This window comes from Pagrus major, chromosome 19 (genome assembly GCF_040436345.1).
Source record: "Pagrus major chromosome 19, Pma_NU_1.0".
NCBI lineage: Eukaryota > Metazoa > Chordata > Actinopteri > Spariformes > Sparidae > Pagrus > Pagrus major.
The window spans coordinates 18304671-18332198 of record NC_133233.1 but is presented as its reverse complement, the minus strand read 5'-3'; the positions used below and the strand labels follow the sequence as shown (position 1 = coordinate 18332198).

Sequence of the window (27528 nt, the reverse complement as noted above, 5' to 3'; positions counted from 1 at the left end):
GGGGTGGTGGTCTTCCTCCTCCCGAGGTACCGTATACTTAACACCTACTTTTCTACGCCTCCCCGAGTATGCTGTGCGCGCATACAGGTGCCTTTACGGTAGCCCATCTCCCTGCGCACCGTGCCTGGCAGGAGCCCACAGCTCCAGACCGAGCAGCACCGACAATGACGCGTGTGGAAGACGGTCGAAAAATGAACGCGCTGCCAGAAAATAGATACATCTGAGGCGGGCCGTGAACGCAGCACACTCAACTGGGGGATCTTTTTTTTTCTTTTTTGCTTCAAGGGCCGAGCTTTTCCTCCCGTGTTGCTTCAGCGTGAAGAGGCGGAGGAGCAGGAAAAAAAAAAAAAAGCACATTTCGCGAGCTATTTTGCATGCAGCCTACAGGGCGCATGAAGTCTGGGATATATTTTTCCACCCTGTCCAGCGACCTTGCAATGCTGCTAGTTTCTATCTGAAGGAAGTGTGTGGGGTTTTTTTTCTCTCTCACTCTTTTAAGCAATATCTGTTGTTTTTTTTCCTCCCGTGCAAGATGTTTTGAGCGCCAAGGGAGGCTGAGAGCGGCTGGTGTCGTCTGGGGGTGGTGGTGGTGGTGGTGGTGGTGGGGGCTTGTTCACTGCGCAGACAAGCGGCGGACCGTCTCTGCGTCTGAACCACAACAACACAGCAGACAGCCGAGGAGGCAGGGGAGAGCTGAGAGAGAGAGAGAGAGAGAGAGAGAGGTGGTGGTGGGAGAAAATCTGGACACATACGGCGTGAAAATGACGATGTCTGTCCCGGAGAGGAAATCAGGATCGGAGGGGAAGGAAGAGGAGAGCGAGGATGAGAGTGAGATCTTGGAGGAGAGCCCGTGCGGCCGCTGGCAGAAACGGAAAGAGCAGGTTGGTTTGTGTGTGTGTGTGTTTGTGTGTGTGTTCCTTAAATTGCAATCAATCCGCTCTTTGATCAGGAAATAAATCAATGGAGTTGCAATCTCTGATCAAGCTGGAAACATCCCCTATTATGCAATTCTCTCGAGCCAGGCCGAGGTATTAATGCCCCATCCCACCATTCACCCGACACACCGACATATCCGCTGATCTGCTTAGCCCACATAAAGTCTGTCTCAGTGGGACAGGAATAGGTTATTTCACCCCGCCGCCTCTTTTCTTCCTTCCAGGAGGATTACTGTGCAGGATCTTGACATTGAACCTGAAGTTTATGAGACTCTGACTCTTAAGATTCAGGGCTGCAAATCACAGTAAGAAAACGTGGGCGTGTAATACTCTAAGTTCTTCACTTAAAGGGTGAGTTCACCCAAAAATGAAAATTCAGTCATTCTCTACCCATGTCAATGTGAAGCTCCAGAAATGTTTTGTTGAAGACGAAAATCTCACGTGGCTGACTAAATACTGACTGAATTTTTATTTTTGGGTGCACTCGTCTTTTAATTCATGGCTGCTAAAACACACTAACACACTGCGGGCGGTGTAAAACAAGTCTAACTTCTTCACTTAAAGGATAAGTTCACCCCAAAAAGAAAAATTCAGTCATTATCTGCTCATGTTAGGTGAAGTTTCCAAGTCCACAAAACGTTTCTGGAGCTTCACAGCAAAACAGCGTTGCAGCATTCTCCCGAGAAGTAATTGTGGACAAAACAACGGATTAAAAAACACAAAATGGCTCCATACAGCTCGTCCAACGTAATCCAAGTCTCCCCAGAGATATCAAACTGATTAGAAAACAGGTTATTTACACCCATGTGCTTTTAGCTTAGCATCTCCAGTAAAGATTTCAGCTCAAAAAAAGGTGAAAATAACCTGTTTTCTAATCAATTTGGCGACGAAATCTCACCAGACTTTTCATCGGCGCGTGGCTGACTAGATACTGACTGAATTTTCATTTTTGGGTGAACTTGTCTTTTAATTCATGGCTGCAAAACACACTAACACGCTGTGCCGTTGTAAAACAAGTCTGACTGCTTCACTCAAGTTCACCCAAAAATGAAAATTCAGTTATTATCTGCTCATGTCGGGGGAAGTTTACTTGTCCACAAATTTGGCGGACCCTGCCACCTTTCTAGCGTGAAGCAGTGTTCTGGAGACGTTATTTTCCTTTTGAGGAGAGCTTGTTTATTCAGTTGTGGAAAGAATAAATATTGTGAAAAACTAGGTCATTTTGGAGAAGAAACTCAAACTCAGAATTGTGATATTTATAATATTAATGCTGTAATGATTAAAACTCCATAACTGAGGTCCAAACAACTCGATGAGGAGCTGATTCATATGGTGACCAGTCGAGAGCTCCTGTGTTTGTAGCAGAAATAATTACAGGACAAATAATTCTGCTGTTCATGTTGTTGAGGGGTACGAGTCCCTGTCTGTCCCAGATCTACTGCTATATATATGACTCTGCCGCCTTTCCACATGAGGATCAGCAGGAGATGGACTGTTCAGACATTAGCAGCATTACAGAAAATAACCCAGTGGCCTTGCTCGAAGCTTCCTCTCCCAATAATAACTCCATGTTTGTTCCATGTCGACATCGAAGACACAAAATGCAGCTAGTTTCTGTGACATTCGCAACATCAGCAGCCTTGATGCTACTAAAAACCTGTCTATTAGAGCTAGATTAATTGATTAGTTGTCAACTATTGAATTAATTGCCAACTATTTGTAATTTTTTAAGAAAAATTAGTCAAAATTCTCTGATTCCAGCTTCTTAAATGTGAATACTTTCTAGAGTCTTTACTCCTCTATGGCAGTAAACAGAATTTCTTTGGGTTGTGGACAAAACAAGACATGTGAGGACGTCATCTGATCAATATTTTTCACAATTTTCTGACATTTTACGGGACGAACAACTGATCGATTAATTGAGAAAATAACAGACAAATCAATCAACAATGAAAATAATTGTTAGTTGCAGCCCTGCTGTTTATGTGCTTTCTGTGAGGAATGTCAGACGTTTCCGTATAAACCACGAAAGTTCGTTCATTCTCAGAGAGAAGAAACAAACTTCTGAATTTCTCAACAATTGTGACTCAGTGGGCGTCGCCTCCACTTACTGCTCCTGATAAGCCTGAGAATTTAAGTGGAAGGTTATCTCTGGGACACACACTGTGTCCTCTGAACGCCGCGACCACCTGACCTCCCACTTCCACTTTCTGTGTCAGCGAGCATCATTCATGTTAGAGCCCACACACACACACACACACTACCCCACCCCACCCTGGTGTTTTTCCACTGATTGATTATCCATCATGACTTCTGGGCTTCCTCTGCTGTCACATTTTCATTAGCCCTCTGCTGAGAGCACCAGTCTTATAGAGATGGTTGCCATAATAAAAATCGATGTCGAATATCAGACGCATTAATTTCTTCATGTCAGCGTATGTCATGAAATGAGAAATGGATGCTTTGTAACAATCAGATTTAAGCTCAATGTTCGTTTGCATCAGACAAATCCTTTTTTACAGAATATTAACATTAACAAACACATTTTACAGGAACTTTAAGAAGAAATTTAGCACATTTTAAATGAAAATTTCCCAAAATCCTGAATGTGGGAAGCATAATTTCGTTAAACAAACGGACATTCAGAGCTCCACCTAATGACTTTTATTCACAATCAATTATTCTGTCAATGGCCATCGTAAAACCTTGAACCACAAGCTGACAATCAGCCATAATCTTTTTTCTAGATGAATCAAGTGTTGATTGACAAATTGAGTAATTTAATCAAAGCAGTGTGAGCTAATCATCGTGATACAAGGCCACTGAAAACATAATATTCTGTCTGTTTTGCCTTTACTGATGCTTTTGGACCTGCACTCACCAGTTTCACCCGCCTCTGTCTTTCACTTCATTGCTCACCTTGACCTAGCTTCCCAAGCGATTGTGCAAATTCAGCCCTCGAATAGGCATTTTTAATGATGAGCTGTTGCCAGGCTGCAGTGTTTAAACGTGTTTGATCCTGACTATCACAAACAAAATGAGCCCATGTGACATTATCTCTCAGGAGCCAGTAACTGTTACTGCTCCAACAGGTTCAAACCATAGCTGCCTTTGAAATCGCCGTTGTGTTGACAGATCTGTGAAATCATTCAGAATCTTAAGAATACAATAGAAACAATATGACCATTAATCAAAAAGTATTTTTCAGTGCAGGCTTGACTGTTTGGATTTGTTTGTCGGCTCCTCTCTCCGTCCAGCAGGCCCGGGTGTGCCTGAGCGGCAGGCTTGAAATGCACATGAATGCTCGGTAAATAAGTCAGTGGGTGAAGGTTCAGAATACACGCTGCCGTATCTGTTATTCAGCCCAGGCATTAAAATAAACATCACGGTCACATGGTCAGCACATGTTGCCTTGTTTTCTCAGCAGGCAGGAATGGTGTCACATTTTTTTTAAAACTGGACGAATGTGTTGCATTCAAAGTCAGTTTATCCGTCGTGAGTCAACTCACAGAGTGCTGGTTTTTCTCTGAGAGACCGAGCTGCGATTGGAGCTGAAGCACAACAACCGTAAAGGCAGGTTTTTTTTTTGCACTGTTTCTGGCTCAGATGTGTGTAAAGCAAACAGAAAATGTTCCCATGAGATGACACAAGAAATTAATTAAACTGAAGTTGGTGGATGAACAATTTCCAAATTAAATGGTGGTGGTGAATAGTGGTGAAATGCTGCACGTATCTCTTTGATTGAGTCATCTGTGCTTTTCCCAGCGTGGCGACATTCATGCTAACGCAGGACGTTTTACACAAGCAAGGTAGTGACTCACATAATACTGCTGCTGAGACATGAATCTGACAAAAAACTGCCATCTTCCTTCCAGGTTATCTTTGCAGAATAAGAAATCTTCCTAATCAGTCTGTGAAGAAGTATTTCTGAAAACGTGTTATCAGACCTTGGATGCTCTAAAGTGGAGACGTGAATCAAAGAGAGTGTGCAAGGTGAAAAGAACAGGTGTATGCAGGGGAGTTCGTGCAAAGAGTCGTGCCTCAGTCACATCTGAACACAAAGACACGATGAACATTTTTGAGCATGATGAGTCAGCGTGACGTGACAGATGGCCAGTTCTTATATATTGCACCTTTTAACAACAGTTTTACAGAAACTTAAAGAACTAATAGAGCTTATTTAGCTTTTTTTGATCACAATTTACTCGAGCAAAGCAGACAAAAGCAGCAAATCCTCACTTTTGACAACCTGTCACCAGCCAGTTTCTAAAATGTAAACCTGAAATACCATACGTTGTTGCCTTGTGTAAAACTACTGTGACGTCACACACTGGTTTGAGGACTACTGTTGTTTTGAAACCAGAAGTGACCATATTTGGACCAGAGGTTAGCAGCTGGGGAGGATAATCCTGATTGGATCTGACTGAGAACCTGATGACGGGCATCAACCTGTCAATCACAAGGTCATGCCCGGAAACATGCTCTGCTTTATCGTCTATTTTACTCAATGAACATCATGCTGTACTGAAGAAGACTTGAAACTAGTGATTGAGACCATGAACTCATCAGGAAACTGAGGCCATTAATCAAGTGAGAAGTAGGGTCATTTTCTCATAGACTTCCATACAATTGTGCTTATATTTGCAACCAGTGGTGTCGCCCCCTGCTGGCCATTAGAAACAACAATGCCACTTCGACTCCACTATTCCAGAGTAAACTGACTAACTCCATGGCAACCTTGCAGTTCCTGTCTCAGTTTTGTCAGGCGGGCACAGCGTGCTCTAAAGAGTGATTGTCATAACAGCACAGTGGGAGTCACATCCACCAGAGACACAGTGAACCCCAACCCATCACACTGCGCTCTTTTTTATCACAGCCTGGACAGAGGATTATCTCCGGCCCCCCTCCGATCTCGGCTCGATATTGCAGCATGGTAGACCTCCTGAAGTGAATCCACACCCATCCCCGCACGCTGGTGCACCAGCAGCGTCACAGTACTCATTCCAGTAATTGCTCCAACGTCTATTTCCAGGACCTGTCTCCATCTGCTCATGGAGAGATGAAAATGAGCTGGCAAAACTGCATGAATTTATCATAGTGTTAATTCACAAGCACAGATGAATGTGTGAGGTTCAATGTGACGGGCAGATGTTGTTTTCTGCATTTGCATGTTAACTGAGATCTCATGCATGTGTCAGGGCTCGCATGCATGTGTCAGCTTGTGAGCAATGCGGAAAAAAAACAACATTGCATTTCAACAAGACATTTTGAAAAAAGCCCATTGCAGTAGGCATTAGGTCGGAGAGGAGCTGGTAAAAAATAGGTACAAATTATAAAACGAATAAAGGCTGAATTCCATTTAGCTTCTCTTGCTTCTTCTCCACTGGTGTGCTGTGAAAAGGCCTATATTGATTACAGCATTGTTGTTGTTTGTTATGTAATCATGTGATGATAGTCAGGGTTTCCCCCAGGAAATTGCTCAGCAGATGTGGAACAATGTGCCACTCAATCATATCTCAATCATGAGTAGATGATGGCCTAAACAACAGCCACACTCATTAACGATATGGCAGTTGTTGTGAGAAATGTCACCGCAGCTTTCCTTCCCTAGATGTGTGAAAGTGTCATTTTTCAAATTGAACCTAATGTAAAAAGTAATTGAGGTGATTTTTGCTTCTAGTGTGGTGGCCCACCTCTGCCAGGAAACACTGATATTTACTACAATATCAAAATCACATGGTAAAAGTCTTCTTTTTTTCCCCTTTTTGTTTCAGAATCAGCTTTATTAGATTTAGTGTTATTGGTTTAGTATATGTACGAAAAGAAGGAATTTGACTCTGTTTTTTTTAATTTTCTTCAAAATTCTTACATATTGTACCTTTAAATACCCAGTGAAGTTTACCATTTTGCTGTTTTTACTTACCTCATATCAGTGTCGCCTTCATCGATCTGGGTATCGTCATGTGCTCACACGAAGAGTTAAAATGAGTTACCGCAACTCTAACTAGTAAAAACATACTTGTAGGCAGGCTTGTTCTCTGCGATGGGCGTTGTCTCATACAGAGTATGAAGTTTGAGCTGGTGGATGCAAGAAATCATTACATCATTAAGTAACCATAAAGTCAGACATGTGGCTCATATGGTATGTGGACCCAAAGCAATGTCTTCACATCGAAGTGACCTCTGACTATCACTTAATTTACAGGAGTATAAAATTCTCATGAAGTGCCAGCCGAACACGTTGGGGTTATTTTATCACTGCAAGTGATTATCACTGGCAGTGAACCTCCAGTAGTTTCAGGATGTTTTCAATTTCAAAGAAGCTGAGCAAACCCTTCCTCAGCACAGAGCGTTGCCCCTCGTAAGCCCATGTCAAGTTGTGGCTCGCAGTGAGTGCTGACTGTCCTGAGGGGATCCTCCTAATGACTTACGCTCCATAATAATCCAGCAGTGCAGGCATGTTTCCTGGCTTGACAGCTGCCCTATGAGGAATGACATCCACTCAGATTTCCCTGGAGGGGAAACATAGAGAAGGGATAGTCAGCTTTGATCCACCTGTTAACACGGTCACCCGGTCCTCCCCGCCTGTTGCTCAGGGTTTAAGGTTTTACTAGGAAAACACATTCACACACATTCATTCCTAGAATACAGAAATAATGATTTGTGCAGATGAGTTCATTGATTTTTTTGGGTGGGTTATTTTTAGCCACACTAGCAGCAATGTTGCCTTATCTTGTTGGTTGGTCCACTTTGATCTAGACTGAAAATCTAAGCACCTGTTTGACGGATTTACAGCAAAATTTGAACAGACATTCGTGGTTACCAGAGGATTAACCCTGCTGATTTTGGAGATCCCTTGACCTTCTGTTGAGGTTGAGCTTCCTGGTCATAAGTGAAATATCTCAACAACAAATGGATTGCCATGAAATTTTCATAAAGTATCAAACGGTGTGGTATCATGGTGCCTTCGAGGATGAATCTCGATGGCATTGGAGATGCTTTGCTAGCTTTTAATTTTGATCATCGAATTCAAAAACACAGCTAGCTTACCGGTAGCCTGCAGCTGAACTTCCAGACACTTATCCTGTGAGCATGAGGATGTTCGACTGACTGGTACCAGATGTAGCTCCCACAGCATCTGAGATGTTGTTTACCTTTCAGAGATCCCATATTGATTCGTTAAAGAAGAGGGTTTACTCATGGGAGGGAGAACTGAACTGAAACCAACTGGTAGCATTGCCAAGGGCTGATTTTTTTGGGGTAAGAGGGTTCACTCGGGACAGGAAGAATCTGAACTTTGTAATAAACTGAATTTCTATCTTTTGTTGTTTATTGTTAAATCACTGAAGGGTGGTATTTTTTATCGAACCCTTTATTTTTGGAATCTTTATTTTTGGTGGTTATTATTTGACCTGCAAACAGACACCGCTATAAAGTCAAGCTACTGTTGTAAAAATTTTAAATGACAGTTGTTGCGGCATAAAACAAATGATCTTTTGATCTTTACAAATACAGATGTGTAACAATCGCAATACCATGATTACTAAAAAACGGTTTGAATCGGAAATTGAATTTAATCGTGACATCAAGATCCAAAGTCATGTCGAAACCACAAATGATAGGACAAAATCATCCGGATTGCAGAATAAGATATGACTTGACATTGTTGTTGAGGCTGAAGAACATCTGCTTGCTTGCACAGGTGTGTCTCTGAGAGGGAAGTGTAACTTCATCACTGTTGATTCAAGGTGATTCCAGTTGAACTTGTCATCTGTGTGGAAATAAAAGAGACCAGCAGCTCCGCCTTCTCCGGGCGCATGAATGATTTAACAACACTGTGTAATTCACCTTCTCATGTGTGATGACATACTGTATTTTACTACCTGGGTGTGTCTGGCCCAGCCTGCCAGATCACATCAGAGATACCATTGTTTTGTTTTTTATCTGTGTTTTACAGCTGTCATTGTTCAGTTTCAATACACATTTCTCAGCCAGCGGGGGTGTTTGAACTGAAATCGCAAACTAATTGCGTCACACTGTTGTTCATGTAAGCTAATTGCTGTGCTCTGAACCTTTTTGAAGAGAAGAGATACTGCTCTTACTCTCTGGAGAAGCTGAATACTTTCTGATGTTTACATGCTGCTATCTCTCAGGCGGCCGTGCATGACAGAGGCCTGTTTATACAAAACAGGAGCCAGCATGAGGGTTTTAGCTGCTGATTACTCATTGGTCAGCACTTAAACAAGGAAGCTATTACTAACCTCCAGCTTGAAGGAAATGTGCACCCTCTGGTACGCTGTTATCATCAGCTTGTGATATTGAGCACATTCCAGGAGTTAATTTGAGAGTAAGTGTGGAAGCTGCAGCTGGCATCTATACTTTATTAAAGGTGAACAGAGGAAGGAGTCTGCTGTACTCTTCATGCAGCTGTTGAGTTTCAGGTCAGAATCTTGTGTTAGTATGTTTAAGAAATTGAGATAACGTGTGTGGTTCCTCTTTTTTGCCCTCTGTGTGCACAGCTAAGTAGATCACTTGTTCCCACAGATTATTAGTTTATGGCCTCAAATTAATAGCTCATGTGCTTCAAGCTGTATACTTATTTATTGCCTTCATTTGATTGTTGTCCTTGATTGTTGTAATTTCCTCTATCTTATCTGGGTTTCCAATGTGCTTAAAATGTAATGCTTGGGACAGTTAAGAATGACAAACTGTCATAAACTGAAAAAATAATTACAAACCCAATAGTTTTTCATTTTGCCTCAATCTAGCTTCTGTTTTTGTAACGCCGCATGGACAGACACATCAAAAAATATTCCACAAGCTAATAATAGGTCTGCTGTGTCAGATCCACCGCAGCGTTACAGCAAACAACAGAAGAGAGAGTGTTCAACCTATTAGGCTCAATCAGCCATCAAGCTGTAGCAAGATGCTTTTATACCTCGACCTTTCGGCCTCAGAACATTTTCATGCCTCGATCCGATCATGTGATCTCGACGGTTCCTATCACCTGGTTGTGAAATGTGACCCCTCTGTGGGTTATCAGACCTGTTGGGACATACAGAGAGGGATCTGTCAGCGTTTTCCACTCCAGCTGTGTGAAATGGAGCTGCCCCGGATTTTCTGCCAGTCGGACGGGGAAGCTGGCATGAAAAGGAATCCTCCAGGAATGGCTGACATGTCTGCAGGCTTTCACGGAGCTGTCATAGTAGTTCATGTCACATGACATCTGCGGCCTCTGAGAAATGCCTCGCACCTACTCAAGCATGCTCCACTCACAGTCCGCAAGATCTGTGAAAGAGGGCAGTTTTCTCAGAGTCATGTTTTTGCAAACTTCATTTTTCAGATTTCTTGCATCCCTGAATTCTTGAGAAGGGAGAATTCTGGCACTGATCCCACAGAAACACAAGTCTTAACAGCGCCATTTGGATTTGCATAATTCAAACTGCATAATTCCATCATTATTCATCTCTCCTTCATTTTTTAGCGTCTACTGTAAGAGCCTTTATTTGCAATTAAATGAAATGCACCAAAGGAAAACACTTCACTGAAAGACTCTTGAACATACACACGACTCAGAACACTTGAAATATTAAGAACTGCTTTACTTAAAGCAACTTTATGTAACTATTTTACCTTAAAATAACATCTTTATACCCAACTATATCTAATTTTGGTGGAACTGGATCGTTTTTAGGGAGGACATTTAAAAGAGTTTCCTGAAAGCAACCTGTAACTGCTGTGTACTGTAACTACAAGTACATGTTAGCCCTGTAAGATGACTGACCGCCGGGGATTGCTGGCGAGCAATGGAACCGGGCTCAGTGGCCCCCACGGACATCGTGACAGTGTGAAGAGAGGACGTTTAAACCGCCTGGCTAGCTGGTTAGCATGCTAACATCAATAGATATCTGCAACACAGCACAGAGACGTCTTTGACTTAATGTCAGTACTGTTATTCCTTCTCATTCTGTGGATAATTTGTTTTCATTTTTAATACATATTGCACCTTTAAAGAGCGTCTGTTCCATAAACTCGAGAAATTCTTCAAGGCAGCAGTCTGCTCTGTTGTATGTGTCCTTTATTATCAAAATATATACCAACATCTGACTCTGACTGTGGAAACTTAACCAGGGGGATTTTCTTGAAGACATGCAGAGCTTTTTAAATCTGGTCTTGTGATTCTGATGCACACACACAGACACATTAGTGTTTAATAATAGTCTCGGTCCAGTTCCTGTTATGTATTGTAACATGAAGCCTTTAATAAAGCTTTGTGAGGCCTGCCACTGTCTACACTAAGTGCTGACTGATTCCCGTAACATCTGAGGCCTGCTGGTTTAAAAGGGCTGCTGAACAGAGCGGAGACTGTAAAGACATTAAAGGTGCTGTTATGGTTTGGTTGCTGTTGTTATTCACCCTCCCCCCTGCTCTCAGGCAAAGGCCAAGGTCTTCCACCTCCTCACATCTGCCCCGCCGTTATATATGTGACTTTGATCGGCGAACATGTGTGTGAATATCAGCCCTAAAAACATTGCACAAATCCTCCAGAGCCGCTGCAGGCAGGTGAGAAGAGGTTGCGTAAAGCCTCTATAAACACGACTATCAATGTGTTTTAACTCTCAATAAAGGAGGGATACAGCATGAAGTTATATACACACATGCTTTTACGGCTTCAAAGGGAGCTTTCTTGGCTTTGTTGACCAGCTGATATGAAGAGTGTGTGTGTGTGCAGGTTTCAAAGTGTTGATTCATTCCTCTGAACTTCAACACCAGCAGCTCATATCTTGACCTTTGAAATTAAATATGGATATCTGTGTGTGTATGTCAAATATGAACATTAAAAGGGACGGAGAGACCTTGTGGAGTGAGTTTGATATTCAAGGTGATATTGTGAGATTCATTAACTGTGTAGGAAACGTATTATTCTGACAGTCTGCCATTTATAAGTGCTAAAAAGTTGAGCTGTGTGTTTAAATTTTCTCTGGGCTGTTTTGTTTTTAAGGCGGCACTTGGCGTGTTTTTTTGCAGCTGATCTAGATTCACAGGTCACTACTGTAATAAGCATTGCATTCTGGGTATTGTTTGTGACGTTTCATGTATTTTACAGTGACTTAGAGTTTTCTAGTGTTCAAACAACAGCAGCAGTGCTTTTGTAGTTGAAGAAGAGACTTCTGCCAGCAAAGGAAATGTGTCACTAAAATGTCTCAAAGGCTCACATAGCATCACTTTGTAAGTGCGTCTGATGTGACATATTTTCCAGCGGTGTAAATAATTTAATGGAAAGAAACATGAAAGGAAAATCCTGTCATTCTTTACATTAAAATGACTGTACAGTTTTTATACAGTAAGTTAGTTGCAGTAAGGTTATTACACTAAGATATTAAACTGCGGTAAGGGCATCATACTGTAAAGCTACCATGAAGATACAATTAAAAGTCTAACAGTGTATAGCGTGAAGCCGGTATACCACTGTAACCCTCGTCTTTTGCCTCTTTTTCAGCCACTAAAGCCGCTTTGAAGCATCTGGGTCAGCCCTGGAAAATTTCAATAACTTCTGCATTAACCACCTGAAAGCAAAATCCTGCCCTTTTAGCTGGCGTGGCCTCGAAGATGCAGCACACAATCCTGCATCAAACATACATGATAAGCACAACCATCCATTCCTGAGCTGTATGAATGTCTAGTCCTGTGTTGTTGCTCGTGGCCTCATCGGTCACCTGCAGCTTTCCTCCTCCCGAGTGGAAGTAGCATGGAGCTTGTGCTTTACAAGCTGAAATCACACTTCCACTCCCTTGTAAATCTGCTGTTGTTCCTGTGTGGCGGGCGTGATCACATTTGCATTCAGAATTTGAATGTCTCTGTGTTGTTTATGCAGCTCAGGCGGCTCAAAGTAAAGCAGGTTGCTCTGATGCAGGAGCGGCGGTTGAATTAGAAGTGCTTCCCAGCAGCCATCAATCAGGAGGATGATTTAAATAATGGGTGAAAGCCCCACCCTGCGCTATAGACAATGATGATGAGGGGTGTAGCTGCTGCCTTTGAGGTCGTGTCCTCTGTATTTCTATCTAGAAATGAAGGGGGCTGAACTGTAGTTCACATTTTTGTTTCAAATTACAGATGGTGGTTTAGTTTTATAGAAAGATGCTGTATATAAGGAGAAGTGCAACAATTTCACACTTTTGTAGAGTCATGATTAGGCTGAAATATCACTTTTTGCTTCATTATTCCTTCTGACTTTGTGTTCGAGGGCCGCAATTAGGTTGTTAAAGGGCTGAATTTGGCCCATGGGCCGGCAGTTGAATGGGTCTGCTCTACAGCAATGTCACTCTTATCTATGATTGTCGTCGATTGGTGTATACGCCGGCATTTTTAAACACCGCTAATAATAAGCAATTAACTCATTTCAAGACACCAATGGACAATTTACCTTTCTGTTTTTTCCCCCTGTCCCCTTCAACATCACAAACATGATGGAAAAACAGGGAACAATTGAAAGCAGCACATCATGTACCTCATCAGAATATATCCAAAAGACTGTTTTTTCAGGTGCTGATAATGGGACTTGCTAAGGAGTGAGACATCTCGCTACTTTCTGATGAGTTGCAGATGCGCAGTAGCGATCAGGCAGCTGACTTGGATCAAAGCACACGGAAGCAACAAACAGCAGTCACTTTTTTTATCTTAAACTTCAGTCTATCTTTCAAACTTGGCTTTGACTGAACGATGATCAAGGACTGCTTGACTGAGACGGATGGAAAGTTATTTAACAAGCCAACGGCCTTGACTTCAACACACGTCATAGCATCGTGCCTGACTCGGAGAGAAAAGTAGTGTGTTCACATCACAGGCGAGCTAATGACAACCTGTGACTTCTTGCTGTTGTTTTGCAGAGGACGTGAGTTGAGTAGACGGATCAGATCTCAAATGTTTGCCAAATGTCATGGGGGCATTCACACCTGTACTTCAAACTGTCCACTTGTGATTGGATCACACATGTTAATGCGAGGTCTGAACAGGGCCTCTGACTTTCTTTTTCATACGTGTACTTAACACAGGCTTTTCCGTCTGAACAGCTGCTTACGACTACAGTGTTTTTAAAAACCTGTCTGCGGCCCTGCTGATGACAACACACATCGTCGCTGTTGATGCCCTGTGCACAAACTGTTGTCAGGCAGGTGGGGGGTGGGTAAACACACACTAACCTCCCATGTGGTGCTTTCACAGACACTCCTATTGAGCTTTGTCTGTAAGGTTACGTAACACTAACAGGCACATAAAAAGCAGCTCGCCGTCTCCATGCACGTCTGCCAACAGGCTTTTGTTTGACCACGTGCTGACGAGCCAGCTCAGGTTGACTTTCACTACTCAGCTTAATCCCCCTGGAAGATAAATGCCACATGATACACATGACTCTCTCTGCTCCGTCGTCTTATTCATATCTTCTTTCCTTTTAGCCTCATGTGTTCCTCCACATGGGGCCGTCTTAACAAGCTTAATATCTGCTACCTGACTAATTGAGGCCTATAAAACGGAGAAACTTTTACTTAACTGCATTCTCACACCCCTGTTAAGTGGCTTCTTGTGCTTGACAATGTTGTTTTATGCCCCGCACTAATGTCAGTCCCAACATGCACGAGCATGACGCCACACTCAAACCAAACCAAAGCTTTTAACTGTTTCTGGCTGGCTACTGTGCAAATACTCAATAAGTCTTTGCAACGTTCGCCAAGTCTTTTGAGGTTTTACCCTGAGTCACCCCGTTTGCTTGCTTGGAAAGCTGTACTGCAGTAACCTCTGCTGGAGATGCAGGAGAGGGGGGTGCGGTCGCTGGAGCTCACATAACATATTGCTGTTCCTGCGGGGGTTTGTAGTAGCAACGAAGCGAGCAGTGTGTGTGGATTTACGAGCATGAATTGGGTAATCCAGTGGGCAAAAATTACCCCGCTTTATGGAGAACTTTAATACTCGGGGCGGACTCTGCCAGACCCTGTTAAGCCTCTCCAAGAACACAGTCAATTGCGCATGTTTTTAAAGAAACGGGAAGGGGGCCAGTTTCAGGTCGAGGACACACAGCCTAGTTAGAACCACTGCTTCTTTTCCAAGAACCGGAGCCTTTGAGAAAAAAGTCATTGCAAAACAATCCCTCCTTGGTTTGCAAACCTTCTCCTCACTCTCAAGTTGTCCTTTGGTGCCAAATTGTGGATGTGTTGGTGAGTGAGTTTGTGGGTGAAGCTAAGTGATGGAGCTTCAGCGAATCAGCAGTCCACTCCCAGCGTCCACCCCAGACCTAAGAACTGAAACCTCACAAACTGTAATTGACGTCATCGAGCGCCAGGGCTCCGAAGCTTCAATGAGGAATGAATCATCACTTTCACAACAGACATTTCTGTGGCCAGCAAAGTATGAGGCTCAGATCTAGTTTATTTATGAATGTAAATCATTAGTGGTTGTGTTTGTTAAAAAAAACAAAACAAAAAAACAGATGGAAACAGTTAAGCATAGTCGTGACTTAATAAAATGAAGAAGTACAGTTTTGGGGGGATTTTGGACTTCTGTCACCCAACACTGCAGACAATGGAGGAAAAAGTGTTCAGATCGTCCATTTAAAGGAACTATATGTAAGATTTTTTCTGAAAAACATTCAGAAAATTACAAAAATGTATCAACGGAATGTGAAGAAAGCTTGACGTCTCTGCATTGTGTTGCACATATTGACAGAGCTAGAAACAGCTCTTGGCGGGTAAAAATTTGCGTAGCACCTTACCAAAGTAAAAGTAGCAAATCCACACTGTAATGCACTACTCAAGTTACGACCTGATTTCCAAATCTTACTGAACCTGTTCTTATTCCTGGAAATGTTTTCCTATCTGCTCAAATGAGCTGTCAATCAAACAGTTGCTATCGCAGGATCTCTGGTGTAGCAGGATAATGGTGTCTGCTGTGAAGTTAGTGGATTTATTTGGGGGGGTTTTTTGCCATTTTTTCACCATGTAATCATGTAATACTGTGTTTTGGACTAAATATGTTAGTTTGATGCACTACTAAATCACCCGGACACTTTATTAGGGAGTTGGCAAAACATTGTTCATGCTAGTACTTAGCTTGTTTGTTTGTTGATTGTACCTTGCTGATGGGGTTTTATCTTGAAATGGTTTGCATGAATAGAATCAGGAGAATTTAAGCATTCTCATGATGTATGGCATGATTTTGAACTTAAATTGACTTGTTTGCCTGTTTGCTTAGCTGTGTTTGTAAAGTTTGGTGAACTAGTTGGACTGTTAACAGGTTTTAAATCTGCTATAATTAATACATTTTTTCATATTAACATTAATCAAATGACTGTGTGTAATATGATAATCCAAGTCACATCACTTGAGTCTGCAGCTCCCCCTAAGCCCTATGAAGCGTTTTAGCATCTTTCAGCTCATTGTTTTGGTATTGACGATTTGCAGATTTACAGTGTTTTCAGTGTTTTCTGCTCTAACATGCTGCTGTTACCAGCCAAAAACCTCTGATAAACCAACTGTGCACTACCTGCTCAGCTCCAAACAGCAGACAGACAAAGTTAGCAACTTTATTTTAAACAAAGTGAAGAATTTAGCTGCTAAAGAAATAGACATGTCCCTCAAAAGTTGGAGGAGACCAAAAACGGAGCAAAAAGGAGAATGAGTATTGAAATTACATTAAACAAATGCACGGAAACACAACACAAAATAAATGTGAATATTGCTATATGTTTGCTGAATGTATAAATTGGAAACTCTTCACTAACCTGCTCGCCAAGGCAACTTTATAAGTGGATGATATGGCAACCTTCTCATGTATACAGCTTCTTGCTCTGCCCCAATTAACCAAAAGTACAAGTCTAGTAAAAAAATGTTGTACAAGTATAAACTTCCATAACATGAAAACCTAAAATCAAGTGGGATACAAGCACCTCACAATTACTTTTAAGTGCAGTACTCGAGTAAATGCACTTAGATACATTCCACAACTGACTGCAATCTGATGGAAAGTATGCATGAAGGACTCAATAAGTGCAAGAGAAAGTTTTCGTGTGAAAACTCCAGGACTTGAGTCTGTGGGTCTGCAAGGCCGGGCTCGAGGACTGGGCCAGCATTTAAAGAGCAGCTTCCTGTTCAAAACAGACGTCATTAAGAAGTTTATAAGCAGGATGTCAGTTGGCGAGAAAAAGGCTATTTTACCTGACGGTAGTGGCCAGAAAATCTGTTTGTGAGACTCATTGAGAAGAGTTCTTTTCTTCGCTCTGTGAATGTGAGATGAGTCTGAGTTTGGAAAGCAGCCGTCTCATCAATCAATCCCTGAGAGGAGAGAGAGGAAGAAAGCGCCGTTGATGATTCATACACATTTTCCACAATTATGACTCGGCATGACTGTCTAACTCTACAGGGGCTGTGAAATTAGTAAATCAGGGTAATCGCTGCAGTGTTATGTAAGGATGTTGGTCTGGAGGAATTTTTTCTGCATGTTATTGCTGCTGCAGACGAGATAATGCGGAGATAAAATCTCAGTGTGACGGGTCAGACTGTTCCAGCACACTGGATGAAACTGATTGATTCATCACCGCAGGAAGTCAACGAAATACTTTAAAATACAAATGGCTGCTGTTAGGAATTATTGTCCTATCAGCCATATAAATAAAACCATAGCCAATAAAACCATACAAAATAATAAAGTTAAGAAAGATTGCTTTAACTTACTTTAAAATGTGCGGTGATCAACAAGCTTCATATGCAGCTTTTCCTCCCTGTACAAATTTATCTTGAGTGGCAACTTGGGACATTGTCTCTCAATAGATTTCAAACAAGGCTGGACCCCCCTTTTGATCCGAGGGCTATTTGCTTCATCAAAAATGACACAACAGTTCAAACTTGTTAACCTTGGACTCTCACGTAGCGGAGAAACGTAAGCCTCACAGCAGGATAAAACATATTCAACCCAACAGATAATTGAATGTTTTATCCAGGCACAAATTTAATTTGAGTAATTTATCAAATGAAGCCTGAATTATTTTAATCATTCATGTGAAATGAAGCACAAAATATTTGAGACGGTTCAAATAATTTCCTCCTGAATTAGGTATACTGAACACAAATTAAATTTTTTTTTTCAATATATTTTTTATTCAGCATCAACATTGGAAGTTGTACATTCACAAAAAAATACAAAAAAGCAGAACTACGATGCTCACTTCTTCTTTTTTGTCAGGATTTCCAACCCTTGGCACGCCTCAGCCTCAGGCAACAAACAAAACAGAGATGGAAAAGAGAAAGAGAGAGGGAAAAAAAAGGCGTTCAAAGGCGGGGAAATAGGGAGTTAAACAATGGAAGAAAAAGAAAAAGTAATGTCTAAAGTGTCTATAAGAAATAAAAATGTTTTTTCAGGTCAGAAGCTATATTTAGTGAGATCTGTGGCATTTTATTCAGGACCAAAAAAAAAAACTCTGGCTATGATAGAATTGTATTAATACAACACAGATTCAACATTTGGTTGCAAGAAAGTGAAAACTAAAAAAGATTCTTTGTTCGGATTAAAAGTGTATTTTTATGAATTCGATTGCTGTCACATTCAGCAATAACTACTGAAATGAATACATGTTGCCAATCATCCTTAAACTAGATTAAACTTTATGCCTCTGCGTTGAATCTACACCATACCTATAAGGTGTTTTTACTAGTTTCCCCAGTAAACACACCAACCTCTTTGGCTGTTGCAGTCCCTTCTTGACCAGCTGGCTGCTGCTCCTCTTTGGTTTTACTCCCACTCTTCACTGCTGGAGTGTCTTTGGGCTAGAGAGAGCAGACAGGCTGAATGTCCGAAGGGTGGGATACCCCTCCATGAGGAGCCCAGTGGCACACACCGCCTTGCTGAAAGTAATGTTCAAGCTCGGCCGATGTGTAACCATAAATCAGCCTTTAGGGTTTCTTGTATTTTCAGTACAAATTTCAACCCAATCCAGCGGAAAAAAGCAATTGGTGAGGCTAAGAACACACATAAAGAACCACAAAAATGACAAAATGTATCATTTAAAGCATCATGTTAGAAGTTGACAATACCAAAACGCAAGCTACCTAAAGAAAAATGATAATCAGTTGTGTTTGTGACATTGTGAGTTTGACCTTTGCTGCATGCCTTCCCCTCACTCTCACATTTGTCCTGTAAAATCAGCAAAACTCTCTTCAGATAAATGATTAATTCCTGCAATGACGCAATAACTTCCATTCATGCTTTGAGGTGAAAAAGCCAGAACAGAGAATCCTGCGGTGATAACAGAGTCAGATAATGATTTATCTTGCTACCTGATGCAGTTTTAACCTCTCTCAGTGGAGGAGAGGTAAACAGAGCCACGTGGGTACTGAGGTGTGATAAGGCAAGGTGTTATTTCTCCCACGTAGGCTTTTCCTATTCTCTCCTGATAGTCTCTGAGCCAAGATGCCGGTTCATATGCTTAGAAGATAAGACTCATATTGGTTGTGCCAGATAGAGAGATACGCGTCTCACTTATTAATGAACCAGAAAACCAAGATAAATTCATGTCATCAGATACTGAGTTTCTATTTTGTTACGTTGCTTTTAGTCTGAACAATGTTGGGTTTGTTTACAGCAGGACAGTTAATCTTCCTCTGCTCTTTCTACCCTGTAATTGTTATAAATGTCAGTTCTTATCTTGTCTGTCTTAAGAGTAAAATGAGTAAACACACACTGTTGGTATGAACATAAAACGACTCTTGACCTTGTGCTGTTTCTTTCCACTTGAACGCAGGAATGTTTGACCATTTGAGTTAGAAGGGTGTGTAACAAAAGGGCAGTGGAGCTCTTTTTCAACTCACTGCCTCGACAGCTCGAGGAAGGTTCAGGGGTTTGACACGGAGAGAAGAGCAGAACTAGATTGATGTTTTTCCAAAATGCCTTGAGGAATCAGAGACATTTTACGAGGAAATTACTCAAACCAATAAATCCATTATCAAAATAGTTGACAACTAAATGATTAATTGTTGCAGCTCTAGCTTAAATGATTACTAATCAATCAGATAAGCAACAGAAAATTAACTGTTAGCAGTTGATTAATCACGCAGTCATTTTTTTTCATCAATTTTATTGACTAAACATTATTGAGTTTACAAAAAGTGACAAATGCAATAATGATAATATAACCAGCAAATGTTTGATATTTTTGCTTGAAAAATGACTGAAACGATTAATCGGTTATCAAAATAGTTAACAATTATTTTTCTTGTGATTAAAAAATTATGCTTGGAGGCAATTAGAGGCTGTAAGGGCATTACTAGAATGACAACCTCCTTGGCAGAGGCAATTATTGGAAATAAATGTATTGCTACAGTGTAAAAGAATGACAAAGCACAATCAGTCCAACGTCATATATGTTGAATTTAAATAATAATTCCTTTTTGAGAGATATTGGAGTGACTTTTTTTTTCTTTTCAAATAAATGGGTTCATATTCTTTGAATCAAGGTATGTATTATGCATACATATGTATTTTGTCCTACTCTTTTTCCACTAACCACTAGTTTCTTATATTCTGCAACTCAGGGAAATGCTTTTTTTTTGTTTTGCTGTTTTATACAATGCCAGTCGAGACTTGAATCTTAAATCTTTAAATGTAAGATTGTTTTAGTGTCTCTAGCAAAATAGGGCTACTGGCACCAGTCTTTGTCAGTTTTGCATTTTAACTCTTAATAGTAAGGTACTTGGGGTCAGATTAAATGGATAGATTATCACCAAGTACATTCTGATATTTAGTAAACAAAGAAAATGAGGCAACTGCTGCATGATTATTACTATTATGCTCATTTATTTAGTTAGGTGTATATTTTAGCATTCTTTAGGAAAAGTATGGCCCAAAATTATACATCTAATTTATATGCAATTTAAATTCATTTTAATGTGTCTTTATTTATTCAGATTTAGATATTTAAAAGGAACATTTACATTTCAAGATGCTTTTCCCGACTGTTGATTTTTTCCATCGAAATCCTTTTTCCAGCACATTGACATTCATGTTGTATACGTTTTTTACAAAATGATTAACTATATAAAGATTGACATAAAGTTTCGGATCGGGGATTTTTATTTTATTTTGAAATATAAAATATATGTTAAACATATTTATTGTTGGCAATTGGGGGCCATGCCTGGGCCCCCTAGTGGCAAGGAGGCCCTAGGCATGTGCCTCGATCCAGCCCAGGAGGTACTCGTGGTTTTTGCATAAAGCTGTTGAAAGCAAAATTATTATGCCATCCTTATTTAGTTGGATGTGCTGTCGAAACTAATCCCTAGACTCAAAGATTGCTAACCAACATCTGACTTGCGGTGTAAATTGGTGTGAAAACACTCCTTCACACATGTGATATATATAACACTCACAGTCACTCCTCCACCTTCACCCGCTTGCCCTACAAGTTGACTCCTTGTTTCTGAGGAATCTCTATTGATGGGAAAATCCTTATGCAATGAGTCTTACAAGCCTATCTCATCCCAGTCAGAGCAGCTTCTTCATTCTTGAATGCAGTTGTGGGTTTGCCATCTCTCTCCCGCCGGCCTTATAAATCTGCAGCTTTGTCACTGTGACAATGGGAGCGAGAACAGTGCGGCTGCTGTAATCTTGTAGCTCGGGTACAGACTGAAACACAGACAGCTGCAGAACTGAAGGCTAAATTTGAAAGAAACCAAACATTTTGTAACGATTTGTTAAGGCCTCACACTGTTTATCACGTCCCAGTTACATAAACCAAGTGCAGGATTCGGTCAAAACTCACTTTCTTTTTGTTAGCGGGACTAATGTGATTTTATCTAACTTTTTTATTCAAATTTATCATTTTTTTTACAGCAGGTGAGGACATAAAAACTAATCTTTTATTAACAGCAGAGCGTCATGAAAGAGGCTGAATAACTTTCCCTCTTTTTCACCGTGTTTTGACTATATCGTGTCCTGTTTCTGTTGTTTCCAGCAGCTCTCCATCTGCTCTGATAACCCTCCTTGCTGTCCTACATTCCTCTTAGCGGGGAGCTTTAACCGCTCCATGAGAAAATGAAAAAGTGAGACGTGACAGGGTCTGATGTGTCTGATATCAGCTCATGAGACTTTGCGACCTTGTGCGTCCTTCGAGAGGTCGAACCTTTTACGCTCTGCAGAAAACCGAGCAGTTTAATTAAGTTAATGTGGGATATGAAGGACAGCAGACACACGCTGTCATAACGTAGGTGGTTGAGTCGAGCATTTCCTGTCCCCGGCTTGACTTGTCACGGTCTGTGCCATCACGTTGCTCTTCACGCACACAATATCCGAGACGTTGACCTGATTGTGTGCTGCACATGTGACATCCTGGGGCCAGAGACAGAGACTCGAGAGACGTGGGAGGTTGACTGTAGAGCGGTGAAGGTCAGCAGACGGTCAGGGGGCTCGAGGGCTCGACAGGAGGAGAGTGTGAGACGACGTACAAAGTCTGGTTTGCTGCTGTGTTAAACATGATTTCACTTTATTTGACAAAAGAGGGGTAGGTAAGGATACTGATAGAAAAAAAATAGCCTGAGAAAGCTGATGTTTTAAGTTTTAAGGTTGAGAGCTTGAGAGGAAGCCTGCGATACACACCAGAAGTGTAGAGCTTGAAACAAGTGGGCATTGAGGAGGCAGTGAGGATCTGAAGATAAAAGCTATTTTGTTGTTTTGTGGGAAATGTCAGACTGAGAGTTGCTTTTGTGTTAAAGTGCAGTACAAAATCACTGGATTATTCTTTTAACCTTGGAGACTTCAGTTTGACAAAGACACTTTCGCTCAAGGTCTTCTTGTTAGCTTTTCTGCAGCTTACATAAACAAGCTGGTTGATTTTCAAAATAAAATAGAGACGTCCCTGCTTTGGAGGCTGTATGTTCAAGAAATGTCAGTGAAATGTGACGTGTGGCACAGCTGCAACATCTGTTTAATGTTTTTTGTTATCGTCTACTGCTGTATTTTATGATCTCTGTATCAGCACAACAGTCTTATACTTATTTAAATGCAACTCACGACGTGGCATAATGTGATGAATCAAACTGAAATGTCATTAAGGATGAAGGGCAAGAAGTTGATTGCACATTTGATCATTTAAAATGAGCTATGCAGCTCAGGAATACAAAGGAGCACATTTGTAGAGTCCTGCCTCAACCGAGGTTAGAATATTCCAGCTGCGTCTCTCGCCTCTTTTGTACATTGGGTGCCGAAATGAACTTGAGCAAACACCTGTGCATCCTCACTTATAGCTCCTCAGGAAAACCTCCTGTGTCCTCGAGGAGCACGTTAGGAAATGAAACATCCTTCAATATGGCTGAGTTTGATTTACTGGTCACAGGCAGGAGGACGCTGGAGCGAGGAGACGAGGGAGGCACAAAACAGAGATTGATTGAGAGACACCTTGGCATTAATGACATACTGTGTGCTTTGTAGCCTACTTACCAATGGTAGAAACACAAAAAAACAATTTTTGGATTAGTCAAGTAAAAGTTATGTCTATAAAATGTCAGAAATAATAACAAATTAAGCAAAATAACGGTACCGAATCATGTCTTAAAGTGTATTCAAACTCATTATTACTCTAAAAGTCTTTAATTGTCATTGATATACTTTCTGACGATCACCTGTTGAATTGACAAATCTTTTCAGCAAAAGTTGGACACTTTTTAAAGTAATCCAGGACCACAGAAATGTGGCAAGTCTTTCAGGAATAAGGCTGACCAACAAAGCTCAGGAAATGAATTTCAAGGTTGCCTGCAGATGGTCTGATATTTATTTTCCAACATTTTATGACATTATTTAGAGCAAGAAACACCTACATTGAATACTTCTATATCTTTACAACAAAAGATGTAATCATCTAATTTCCTGTATTCACAAGTATTTGCAGTTATTGCAGTGTACAGTTACTTTTTAGGATTAACAGTCTCTATCACTGTTTGAGCTAAAGATCTTTGTTCTCTCTCGGATCCACTCTGAGTTAAAAATGTTTTTTTTTTTTGCATTTGCCACCGCTCTTTGATCGTGCTCCTCTTTGATGCCAGTGAAATCTCTGAGACAGAAAGCACAAAGCAGCAGCCTCCTGCGCTCATTTACATACAGTACAGACACCTAGCAAGTATCTAGTACAGCATAATGCAGATTGCTTGGGTGTAGCCTTTTGCCGTACAGAATCTACTTATTAAATATTAATGTGGTGCGGCGTATCAGCTCATCGTCGAGGTATGAGGCGAGATACGGACGTGTGGGAGACAAAGCTCTTTGTCGCGGTGAGGCCTGGACCCACACACAGTCTCAGACAAAGACACTCTTTCATATAAGAAGCCTGTGCAGGGAGAAACGCAGTGAAAGAGCTGCCGTACTGTAGTTTAGTCTTTTCTTCTACGGCTCTGCAAATCCTCCCTCCGGCTGACTCATCACTCACCTTTTCTCATTTTGAGATAATTCGCTGGCTTTGTGCCGAATGTGAAAAAGATGCTGCTCGGATTCTGGGCAATAAAGATGTCCAACGGTTTTACAAAATACTCTGGCCGATGTAGTAATGTCTTTTATACAATCATGTGTTTCACAAAGTGGTGAACCTCGCCCCATCCGTTGCCCAATCATGACACTATCACCTGTTACCAATGAACCTGTTCACTTGTGGAATGTTTCATGGCTCGTTTTTGATCATTCCTCATCTTTCCGAGTCTTTGATCAATAAAGTTGATGAGATGAAACATGAAATATATTCTCTTTGTACAGTTTTCAATTAAGTATATGTCAAAAAGGACTAGCAAATGATCACATTCAGTTTTATTTGTTTTACAAGGCATCCCAACCATACTTGCCTTGCCTTCTTTGCCCTCTCCCCGTTTTCTCACAGGCTCACAATTCTCCAATGTTTCTCCTGATTTCTGACAATTTTTCCCTTTTAGTTATCATAACTTGCTTCTGGCACTGTACAACATCTAGTCTGCTGTACTGTTGAGCCTCGTCCTCCTCGGTGAGTGAGAGACAGACTGAGAAGTGGATAGGAGAGAGAATATTTAAACAGATTTCAGACGCCCCGGAGAGAAGAATTCACATTTCTTATTGTAAATGTTAAAATTATTATAATACAGATTCACTACATACTTTGTCATACCTTTTCGAACAGGTTAGATGAATTGGCCAATTATATTGTTACAGATGGCTATTGATACCTTGTCTTTTTTCTTTTATAAAGACTGGAAACTGGAATAAAACTGAATTATCTTCAGGGAGAGAAAAGTGATTTGAGTTGGGGCGTGTCTTGCCTAAAAAAAAAAGGACTTGCTTAAGACTTGAAGTCACATGTTTGATTATATTGCATTAGAAGCCCTTATATATGGGGGCTACATAGTGCTGTGCACATTACCTGTAGCTGTTAGCCATGGTGGAGTGATACACTGCAACAAAAGGGGATTATTCAAACTTGGAATATCTCTCAAGTGGTGTTTTTCCCTTTACAAATATAATACAAATCCTTTACCCAGAAGGCCATCATGAGTGAGAAACACAGGAATAAATCCTGTGACGAGGTAATGAGAGGTTAGTGTGACACCCTTCGAGATCCAGTTCTACCCGGCTCAGATGTTAACAAACATCAGAATAGAAGTTGTTTTGACATGAACACTCGATCCTTAAATCCCCTCTCCACACCCTCGACCCACCTCCCTCCCAGTGGCCAATGGCAGCCAAGCATCCAGTGTGCTGTTTACGAGTCTCACGCTACCACGACCAAGCAACGTACCCCTGGGACGTACCATTGGGACTGGGGACCGAGTGTTTCTCAACATCTAGAGAAAATAAACAAGAGCCGAGACGGGAGCTGACATGATTGGCTCCTGATCGCTTTTGAAGCAAAGGAATTCCCCTCAGTCGGAGCATTGTGCTCCTGCCCTGTAACACCAGTAATCAGATTATCATCTCTTGTAGATTGGGAGTAGTCCGATTATATGTCATGTCTGCTCTGCTGCCTGTGAAGAAAACCCTGCAGAGAGCTCTGCGGCTGTGCTTTACTGTAAGTTGAGCAATAACCAAACCACAGCGGCTAGAAAACATTCAGTGGAACATTTCTTCCTCTTGAAAATATCCGCTGTCAGTGTATGAAATCAGAGTATTTATAGCAGCCTTTGTGGCTGCTCTGATTGCTGTTTGTGTTCTGCCTGTTTGGTTCGGTTAACAAGCCTCCTCCTGTTGAGCCGGATACAGAGAGACGTTTTTGACTCCATTCAGCGCCGCGTCTCGGATGGTGATGTCATGAAGCGCGGTACAAGTGGAGCCCTGTGGCACATATCAATGGTTAGCATTTAGCAGCAGTAAATAGTAATTGAGGTGGAGAGAGCGGCACAAATAATAGTCGTTCAGTGGCTTCCCCCGTCATCAGGCTCTGTGTCAGTTCTCAGCTGTTCGACAGAGACGCCCAGCTGACATTTTAAGACCAGAATGATGATGATGATGATGATGATGATGATAGAGGATTGTCAGACATCCTTACTTATTTTCTAAATGCCTAAAATGTCTGAATATATCTTCATCTTCATTGAAAGATCAGGATTATAGCATCAGGTTAGAGCAGAGTGAGTAGGTCTAGTTTGGTTTAGTTGAGTTAATCAATAAACAAATATAATCAAACAAATAAAAGAATGACATTTTCATTCATCAAAAACAAAACAAACAAACAACACAGCACAAAAAATATACACAAAACACAGAAGCAAGTATAAACAGGAAGGAAAGAAGGAATAAAGAAATAAATGAAGGAATGATGGATAGAGGAAAGGAAGGAAGAAAAGAATGGAAGGAAGGAAAGAAGGAAGAGAGGAAAACGGCAAACAAGCCTAGAATAGGTAGATATGTTCATCCAACAAAAGCATTTTACAGTGAGATTCAAGATAAAATCAGTTTTTATAACTTTTTTACAATTTCAGTGAAATATTCAATGAATTCAATGAGTGTTAACCTCTAAATTTGATATAAAATCATTGTCTAGATGTATGCCAATAAGGTAAAAGAAATAACTTTCTCACGTGGTGGAATATGAGTGGATGTATGATGGTAAAATAAAGAAAACTGAAAAGTATCAGTAAGATTTGCTTGCAATTCATGTATTCAAACATAAACAAGAATATTCGAAAGACATTTATCTTATATAAAGGCAACAGTTAATATTTCCTAAAAAAAAATAGGTGCCAGTGGATCTTGTCTGCTCAAGTGTGGAATCGTTTTTATTAACCTCTCTTCTGAATTGCATGTAATCTGGTGAGATAAGATGGATCAGAGGGAGCCAAACAGTGTTATATAGAGCAATATCTGATGTTGTAGATTTACTTCACAGCTGCTTGATACAGATCTGTTGCGTGTTTTTCTTGTGACTAAACCCATTGTGCAATGTGTACTTTAAGTCATGAGTTGTTTTCATGGTTTGGACCCTTTAGTTTCACTCCAGGGGAACTTTAAAGAGCAGCTTAACATCCTGGTCTCGTTTTGGAGTGGAGCAAAGTTTTATTAATGGGCCCCCATTTTGCTTGGGGATGTACATTTCAGCAAGATTGGTGATCGC

The 27528-nt window shown here is 41.0% G+C and overlaps 1 protein-coding gene across 1 annotated transcript in view; it reads left to right on the top strand.

Annotated features, from left to right (window-relative positions):
• The first annotated feature begins 339 nt into the window (after positions 1 to 339).
• LOC141014485 (nuclear receptor-binding protein 2-like) overlaps positions 340 to 27528 on the top strand; it is a 40061-nt gene continuing 12872 nt past the window's right edge. The window contains exon 1 of the mRNA XM_073488296.1: positions 340 to 881. Coding sequence (XP_073344397.1) covers positions 762 to 881 — 120 coding nt within the window. The 5' untranslated portion in view covers positions 340 to 761. The remainder of the gene's footprint in view (positions 882 to 27528) is intronic.